At 32.8% G+C, this 10,000-nt stretch overlaps 1 protein-coding gene across 1 annotated transcript in view; it reads right to left on the bottom strand.

Moving 5' to 3' along the window:
* The window catches only part of LOC137660160 (tyrosine-protein kinase receptor Tie-1-like), a 40,132-nt gene that overhangs the window by 28,239 nt on the left and 1,893 nt on the right, over positions 1-10,000 (bottom strand). Inside the window, exons 2-11 of the mRNA XM_068394854.1 lie at positions 9,884-9,937; positions 9,177-9,216; positions 8,770-8,891; positions 7,947-8,015; positions 6,982-7,242; positions 5,607-5,738; positions 5,213-5,344; positions 3,129-3,248; positions 1,190-1,326; positions 382-604 (exon numbers count right to left, since the gene is read on the bottom strand). Of these exons, the coding sequence (XP_068250955.1) occupies positions 382-604; positions 1,190-1,326; positions 3,129-3,248; positions 5,213-5,344; positions 5,607-5,738; positions 6,982-7,242; positions 7,947-8,015; positions 8,770-8,891; positions 9,177-9,216; positions 9,884-9,908 (1,261 nt within the window). The 5' untranslated portion in view covers positions 9,909-9,937. The remainder of the gene's footprint in view (positions 1-381; positions 605-1,189; positions 1,327-3,128; positions 3,249-5,212; positions 5,345-5,606; positions 5,739-6,981; positions 7,243-7,946; positions 8,016-8,769; positions 8,892-9,176; positions 9,217-9,883; positions 9,938-10,000) is intronic.

Below are 10,000 nucleotides of genomic sequence, written 5' to 3'. Positions count from 1 at the left end.
TACATCACCCTCAGAAGTATCAGCCAAAGTGTAATGGGTGATTTCTTACCATAAATGACGTTTTTCGACATCATATCCTGATTCCAATATAGCTCTAAGGGGAGGTACCTTTTACATGCATATTCTTTGTCCAAAATAATCTATTTATGAATATAGACCTCGAATAACTTCTTTGAGTTCTTTGGCTCACAAGAGAAAGCCAAACCATGGTAGAAACAACCTAACCACAATTATCTTCTTCACATTTAGTTTCGAGTTTCTCATGGAGCAAGTAAGATTGATAAGCCATACTTTACTGGATTTAATGTTTAAAACTTTTTCAATATCTTAAATGACAAAATCACTCACAATACTAGAAATATCGATGTGAATTGCTCTTACATTTAGGGCATATGGTAGTGAAGAGTTTCTTCTGAATCCGCTCTCCCCTTAAGGTGCCGTCAATTTCGCAGACTTTGTCGTTTAATGAGAACTTTACCAAGACAGCAGCATAGTAGTTGGTGGCAGGTGCTAGGTCTTGTATTTCTACCGACATTTTAGCCGCACCTATGGAATCCTTTACTTCTTTAGAGGTGGTCATATAGTTCATGCTTTGGTCCTTCTCCTGTTGTAAAGGAATAATTACATACATACATACATACATACATACATACATACATACATACATACATACATACATAATTCATGATAACTGTAAAGGGGAGAAAATCAAGTGGGAGGCAGAGAATTAGAATTAGGATAAGGTGAAGGAGGATAAGGAGAAAAGCAGTTAGGTGGAAAAGGATGCCTTTGATCGAAGGAATCATTATTATTATTATTATTATTATTGTTATTATTATTATTATTATTATTATTATCATTATTATTATTATTATAAGCTAAGTTACAACCCTACTTGGAAAAGCAGAATGCTATAAGCCCAAGTCTCCAACAAGGAAAAGCTAGCCAGGCGAGGAAAGGAAATAAGGAAATAAATAAACTATAAGGGAAGTATTGAACAATTAAAATAAAATATTTAAGAAAAGTAATAACATTAGAACAAATATTTTATATATAAACTATAAAAGGAGACTTATGCCAGCCTGTTCAACAAAAATCCTTTGCTGCAAGTTTAAAAGTTTAAAGTTCTACATTTGAACTCTTTATATATATGAATAAAAAAAGGTTTATATGGAAGGTTATAACTTACCCAAATAACTACTCGATAGGTTATGTCGTTCGAAATTGGTTCTTCCCCATCAAATTCCTTCACAAAGGATACGGTTACCTGATCCTCATCCGGTTCAACGTCCGGTTCCTGTCGGAAACGGAGGTATCCTTTGGGGCCTGAAACATACATAGAGATTTCAACTTACGAACACTCGACTTACAAACATTCGACTGACAAACATTCGACTTGCAAAAACATTCGACTTGCAAACAGCTTCTTGGAACCTATAAAGTTTATAAGTTGAGGAATATTTTCGCTTTTAACTTCAAGGAAAATAAGTTTAAAAAAAATCATCCTTTCATTTTGATAAAAATAAATAAAATTTACCCTATCAAGCAGGAAAATGTCCTAGAGACTGACCATACATACATATGTTCAGCGCCCATGACCCCTTTCCACCCAAGGTAGAACTAAGGAGGGCCAGTGTCAGGCAGTAACGTAATTTTAAAGTAAAATTTTGTTGTTTTGCCTTTTTGCACTGATGGCTTTCATTTTTATTTTGTTTACAATTTTGTAAAGGTAAATTAAGTATTTTGCTGTTGGTTTTACATTAGTACATATATTTTGGTTAAATGTAGTGTTTAATTTACTTTGGTTTAAATGTAATGTTTAATTTGCTTTGGTTGAAAAAGCTTAAGTTTTGTGGCGCCATCTATTGAGTGCATTTTGAAGTGCGGCCTTCCTCAGTATTTTTACTTCCTTGGCAAATTTTTAACTCATTTATTTTTCTTTGTGGTGACTGGGAGTGTTGTAAGGAGAGGTGACTTGTGACTCTCCTAAAGTATTCTCGATAGTCGAGTTCAAGGCCGTTGAAGACTCTGGAGCTGCTGATCTGCCTTGGATGATATATACAATTTGTCATTGAGCTGCTTCTTAATGTGGAAGGCAGTTTACCTGTGAAGCTACGTGTGAGAACAAGACTTGCAACTGTGATTCAAGTGATCTACTGCTTAACCTGGACATTGGCAGTTTTGTGTAGAGCAGGGCTCGAGAGCCTTTTTCATCTATGATGGATATATCTACTGTATCGGCACCAGAGTGGTCTTGTTGGAGCAAGTAGGGAGGCTTCTCTCAGGTAAGAGGAACTTCCCCTGTATTTTGTCGAGCCATAGACTGAAAGTGTATATCCACCAACGGTTGTGAAGGGCTGTTCTGCTGATGAGAGTGACGACTTGTGACCATATTTTTGAGCAGCAGATGGACTCGTCTATATCAGTACCGGTCTGTGTCATAGGACCAATATATTTGTGCCTTTAACTATTGTCAAAGCTGATGAAGGTTTAATATGAGTGTTGTAAGATTATGTACTTTAATATTAAGGTTTAGATTGTGATATAGGTAGGATTATTGTTTCTTTTTGTATATTCTTCCACTTCTTTCCTTTCTGTTTAGTAATAGGTAAGCGTGGTGGGTAAAGGCTTTTGGGTACCTTAACATTAAAGATTTGATTTCCTCACTATGAGTAGGGTTTAGTTTTAGCATTAGGTGACTCATTGAGTTAATCGATGGCATATTGTACTTAATCAATTTATTACTTTTTGTGGGCCATCAGTGTTAGTACCTTATTGTTGTAATAAATATTGTGAAATTTTTGCCCTTGTGTCTTTCTGGTTTATCTCGTTCCTACTGATTTGTGTTTTTGTCACTGGATTGGTGAATAAGTTAAAAGAACCCGTTATGGCTTCCTTCTAGAGGGAGTTCGTAACAGCCAGGCAATGGCTGCTGATGATTCAGCAGTTAGTCTAATAGGCTCCCCCAAAACCTCCATCCTTAGCTCACAAGGATGGCTAGGTTGCAGCGCCCAAAGGAACTAACGAGTTTGTGCGGGACTCGAACAGCAGTCTGGCGATCACCAGTCAGGGACATTACCACATAGACCACCACAATAAAGGTATAAAATGGGAACTTATAAGCTTACCTCCAGCACAGGGATCTTCTGGACCAGATGAACACTTTCCTGTCACAGTGTTGCAAGTTCCACCCACACAGTGATTACATCTCTGTAGACAGTTCACTCCCCAGGTACCAGGATCACAACCTGAAAAGTGGAAAAAAGGGGTTTGTTTACAAGACCACGATACTACCGCTAGAGAGTTATGTGGTCCTTTGACTGGCCAGACAGTACTGCATTGGATCCTTCTCTCTAGTTACGGTTCACTTTCCCTTTGCCTACACAGACACCGAATAATCTGGCTTATTCTTTACGGATTCTCCTCTGTCCTCATTCACCTGACAACACTTGTTTCCTTTCCTCACTGGGCTATTTTCCCTGTTGGGGCCAATGGGCTTATAGCATCTTGCTTTTCCGACTAGGGTTGTAGCAAGTAGTAGTAATAATAATAATAATAATAATAATAATAATAATATGCAAAGCTATTGTTTTCCTCTATTAATTTTTCATTATTTAAAACAATTTGCCACATGGGAAACAAGTTAAAATAATAAAAACTACAGAATTGAAAAAATAACTAGCCTGGTTTCCTCACTAAAGGACCTGGAACTGACATCGTCAACATAGACGACCAAACAAAATTTCGTGATGCCAGCATACATTATATATATATTAGAAATATATACCAAATTGAAATTTGAATAATTACTCAAAAGTGTCCATAAAATATACCATTCACAAATAGCTGAATATATTAATACTAGTGTACGCAACCCATCCAAAATGACTGTCAAATATTTAGATGGATGTGCACACACGCACACACGCATAATATTCATGAATTCTTACGTACATGAATTCAAGAGAAGTTGAAGTCTTATTATCATTATTACTAGCTAAGCTACAACTCTAGCTGGAAAAGCATGATGCTATAAGCCCAGCGGCTCCAACAGGGAAAACAGGCCAGAGAGGGAAGGAAATAAGGAAATAAGGAAATAAATAAGCTATATGAGAAATAAACTTTTGAAATTTTCCCGATCCAACTACCCTATTAGGAAGATCATCCCACAACTTGGGCACAGCTGGAATTAAACTTCTAGAATACTGTGTAGTATTGAGCCTCATGATGGAGAAGGCCTGACTATTAGAATGAACTGCATGTCTAGTAATACGAACAGGATGGAACTGTCCGGGAAGATGTGTGTAAAGGATGGTAAGAATTATGAAAAATCTTATGCAACATGCATAACGAACTAATTGAACGACGGTGCCAGAGATTAATATTAATATCTTCAGCGTGTTTCATAAGGCGTATTATGTGATCGTAAGTACGCAAAGGATGTTAATTATTATTATTATTATTATTATTATTATTATTATTATTATTATTATTATTACTTGCTAATCTACAACCCTAGTTGGAAAAGCAGGATGCCATAAGCCCATGGGCCCCAACAAGGAAAATAGCCCAGTGAGGAAAGGAAACAAGGAAAACGAAATATTTTAAGAACGGTAACAACATTAAAATGAAGTTTGAAGTGGCTTTTAAGAACAATAATAGAAAAAAATAAAATTACCAATATTGCACACTATTCTATCTTGTTTCTCTTCCTCTTATTATTTTCCCGTCTTTATAGTTTATATATGAAAGGTTTATTTTAATGTTATTATTGTTATTGAACTTCTTGTAGTTTTTCATTATCTCTTTTCCTCACTGGGCTATTTTCCCTGTTGGGGCACTTGGCTTATAGCGTTCTGCTTTTCCAACTAGGGTTCTAGCTTAGCAAGTGATGATGATAATAATAATAATAATAATCATAATAATGATAGTAATAATGATAATAATAATAATAATAGTAATTTTCATAATAATAATAATAATAATAATAATAATAATTATAATAGTAATTTTCATAATAATAATAATAATAATAATAATAATAATAATAATAATGATAATAATAATAATAATGATAGTAATAATAATAATAATGATAATAAAAATAATAATTATAATAATGATAATGTGGGTACGTAATGGACGTTAGTTCGAAGCGACTTTTAAAAATGAAAAAAAAAAAATAAATAAATAAAAATAAAGATAGTATTACCTTCATCGCACAAGTAGCCTTTCTTGCCTGGAGCGCACGAACATCCGTATGGAGGAGGTAAACAGATCTGTCTATTACTTGTTACCCCTGGATTTTCGGTACACGAGTTGAGGATTCGGACGCCTGCACATGCTGTCAGAAAGGGAGAGAAACAAGGAATTGGTTACTAGTGATTTTCACCTATAATTAGATCATAAAACTAGAAAGGGGACAAGGTTAAAACCAAAAGGCTTAGAACATGGAGCAGATTAAGTATAGAAAGTCCAAGCGTATGTGAAGTATTGTAATCCACAAACTCCAGCTACAATGGCAATACAAGAGTCATTTAATAAACAGACATCTCCTGTAACTCGTCTGGTTGAAGTGAAGCTGAGAAAAACATATAAAACCTCACCTTCTTCACACAATTCCCCTCTAAATCCAGGAGGACAGACACATTTTCCAGTCTTGGCATCACAAATACCTCCGTGCATGCAATCGGGGCACCAATGGCTGCATTGGTCGCCATACCTGTTGGCTGGGCATTCTGCAGCACAAAGGCCAAGGAAAGGAAGACAGTATTTGAGCAATTTCATGGGTATCATTGAAAACTATGGCACATACATACACATTTCATATAAATCATTCATTAAATGTCATGTAGTTCATCTATTTCCTCATTTCATTTCCTCCCTGGGCTATCCTTTGCCTCTTGTAGTCCTTGGTCTTATAGCATCTTGCTTTTCCGACTAGGGTTATAGCTTAGCAAGTGATAATAATAATAATAATAATAATAATAATAATAATAATAATAATAATAATAATAATCTGCATCTGTTTCTATGAAATGTTAGCTCCATATATTCTTTGTATACTTCTGTACTTCTTTGAAAAAAAAAATTGACTGGATTAATGACATAAATTTGGTCTACTGAAATCATGCGAGAGGCAAACACTCCTTCAATGTTGTTTGGCTATGAAATCAAAATGCTTATGCGACTGATAAAACATATTCCTTTTTATTTGATATGCGTTTTGTGTAGGCCTACACTACATCCGGGAAAAATTCACATTCATAATGATCGATTTATTTTGTTAATGATGGCGTTAATTAATTAAAGTTTTTTTTCTTTTTTGCTAAATGATTGGTTCAGATTTGTAATGCTAATTTGCTCTGAAATGCTAAATTGACAACACTGAGCTCTGTGTCTTCTGTGAGATTTGTATCAGGGTTTCCATAAGAGGTTTAAGAAAACATAAAGATTGAAATAATGTCCCAACTTTTCTGCAGACCACCAATTTCTTTTTCTTCTCACGTACCGCCAGTGGTCCTTGGACCACCGGATGGCGCCCGTGGTTCTAGAATATAGATACTCTATTATATAAGTCAACAATATCATGTACTATGCATTAGGTTCCATTACTTAAATAGACGTCAATAGCTTATAAAAACTATATTCATATATATTAACATACACAATTTTCCGTGTATTTCTGATAAATAAAATAACCCACAATGTATGAAAAAAGAAATTAATTTAGCTCTCATCTTCAGAAAACAACAAATGGTTAAAAACAAATTTAAAAAAAGGTACAGAAAGGCTCGTAAGAATAATAGTAAACACCATTTCACGGTGGTTTTCTATTTCTGTACTTCTTTTTAAAAAATTGTAACCATTTGTTTTCTGAAGAGGAAGGGAGATGGTCCCTTTGAAAGCTAAATAAATTTCAATTTTTTTTTTCATACATTTTGGGTTATTTTCTTCAATACTCAAATACGTAATTCTTACCTCTCCTATTGATCACAACTGCACACTCTCTTGAAGCTCCTGGTTGGTTATTATCCATTTCGAATAAATAGACACCAGACTCCTTCGTCTTATCGAGTGGTACAATTAGTTTTGATTCGTCAGTCGTGTTAATCTTCTCGCAGGGTTCTTTTGGATCTTGACGCCATGACATTTGGGTCAAATTGAGAAGTTTCCTAAATTCAATGACGACATCATCTTCCCTATTCACCGTGATTGTCAGTTTCTTTGCCGGTGACCTGCCTATCATAGCACAAAAAAAAATTGTTTTTATTAGTTTTGAAGATTTCTTTTATACTAGCCATGAAAAAACATCAGTTGAAAATAAAATGAAATATTTATGTATGATCAAACTTATGATTGTAATGATATATTCTTCAATTTGAATGAACAAAAACGGGTGCTGTTTTGGTAGGCGATCTCAGTATTTCTAATAGGAAAAAAAAAAAAAAAAAAAAAAAAAAAACAAGAATAATGGAAAATCTAATGGTTCTTGCTTCGCCGTACGTTCGCTTTGCACGCGCAAAAAAAAATAAAAACATCAAACTCCGTATGTACTGGCAAGCGGTAATGTTGAGCTGCGCACGCTAACATCAATGATTAATTATTATTTCTCAGATATTCATTCCCTATATATATATATATATATATATATATATATATATATATATATATATATATATATATATATATATATATATATATATATATATATATATATTTAGAAAATCGAATGGTTCTTGCTTGGCCGTGAAGTGAAGTGAGATCTTTACTAACAGGTGAGATCGCATACCAAAGCAAAACCACGACTTTGACATCGCATACCAAAGCAAAAACACGACGTTGAGATCGCATACCAAAACAGCACCCAAATAAGTTACATGGTTTAGTATGATTCACAGAAGTAATTGTAAGAGCAGAAGAAGCTGTAAAATGAGGTTACTTACAGCTTTTGTGAAGGAGTGGAACTATAACTTCAATGGCTCTGTCATCGCTTAAGCACTTCACGCCCCTTCCTGTATAAAGAGAAACAACAAATATATCAAATCAAATTTACTAAATTTTTAAGAAATGTGTAAGTTCCCAAATGTAATATATATAAATACACACACACACACACACACACATATATATATATATATATATATATATATATATATATATATATATATATATATATATATATATATATATATATATATATATGCTTTAATGTCACAAGGATCACGTGACTTAGTATACAGCAAAAACCAGTAAGAGATGATAAAAAGCTTTAGTGCTTTCGGGTATTTTAATATACACTTTTCAGGGTACAATAAAAAGGGTTTATTGTACCCTAAAGAAGTGTGTATTAATATACACGAAAGCCCTAGGTACTGAAGCAGTTTATTACTTCCTATTGGCTTTTGCTCTCTCTCTCTCTCTCTCTCTCTCTCTCTCTCTCTCTCTCTCTCTCTCTCTCTCTCTCTCTATATATATATATATGTATATATATATATATATGTATATATATATATATATACATATATATATGTATACATATATATATATATATATATATATATATATATATATATATATATATATATAGATCACAATATCTCACAAAGTGCCTTGCCCATACGTTGAAACCTTTGCTTAATATAGAATGTAAACAAGAAGATGAGAAACAATACTTATTTTCTTAGTTTTCAGGCCCATAAACTTATTATAAAGCTATCATTTATCTTTCTTTTCAATAATGTTATTAGAACTTGAACAAAAACTTACTTAGATTCATTGTGTTATCCTTATTAGAATTATTACAAGTGATGTCATTTTTATTAGTTCTCTCTTGCATAGGGTAGATGACATACGGAAGTTCACTTGAAGAATCCTCCCCTGTAGGATCTCTGAAGAATAAACAGTAAGAACAGAGGGATAAATGATTTGGCAAAACAGAACGCACTTGAAGAGTGCGAAGAGCATTCCTAAACGATCTCCATCTACCCCACACCATGATCTCATCTACATATGGCACTCGAGTAATCTCTCTTATAGTTTCATTTCTAACCCTGTCCTGACATTTAACTCCAAATATTCTTATCAGGACTTTGTTTATTTTCTTAAAGAATATAAAGAAAGCAAATGTTATTAATCTTATTCATGAGATGAAACTATACAAATTGTGCACTTACGCCGAAGTCCCCGGCAAGAGAAGTATTACCCACAAGATACCTGGAAGACGAACAACATCTATTAAAATAAGTTTCTTAATCTTTTGTTGTCTGGTTTTAGTTCATATTAATTACGTAGTGATTCGATTAAATAGACCAGACTTTTTTTATTTAAACCAATGATCAGTAAAACGAAGCTACTCTATGATGAATGATCTTCCTAATCAGGTAATGGAATAGGTGGAACTACAAAAATTTAATCTTGCAGAGAATGTTTTTGATATTGAAGAAGCTGACACAAGTCTCTTTTTATAGTTTGTTTATAAAAGATCTATTTTGATGCTGTTACTGTTCTTGAAATATGTGATTTTATTTGTTTATTTCCTTAATTCCTTTCCTTGGGTTATAGCTTAGCTAATAATAATAATAATAATAATAATAATAATAATAATAATAATAATGATAATAATGATGATAATAACAATAATAATAATAATAATAATAATGATAATAATGATGATAATAACAATAATAAAATAATAATAATAATAATAATAATAATAATAATAATAATAATAATAATGATAGTATTATTATTATTAATAATAATAATAATAATAATAATAATTATAACAACAACACTAATAATAATAATAATAATAATAATAATAATAATAATAATAATAATAATAATAATAATAATAATAAAACTGGAAAATCCAACTCACCCAGGAAGAAAAGAAAATCCTTCATTGTTTCTTTCTGGGGCGAAACTCTTCATTCTGGAAAGAGACAAAAGACCTATTTAACTATTCAAAAGCAATTCGAGTAGATCCCTCTCGTTT

This window comes from Palaemon carinicauda, chromosome 20 (assembly GCF_036898095.1).
Source record: "Palaemon carinicauda isolate YSFRI2023 chromosome 20, ASM3689809v2, whole genome shotgun sequence".
Classification (NCBI taxonomy): Eukaryota; Metazoa; Arthropoda; class Malacostraca; order Decapoda; family Palaemonidae; genus Palaemon; species Palaemon carinicauda.
Note: the sequence above shows the minus strand (reverse complement) of the source record. Positions and strands in the feature narration are given on the sequence as shown.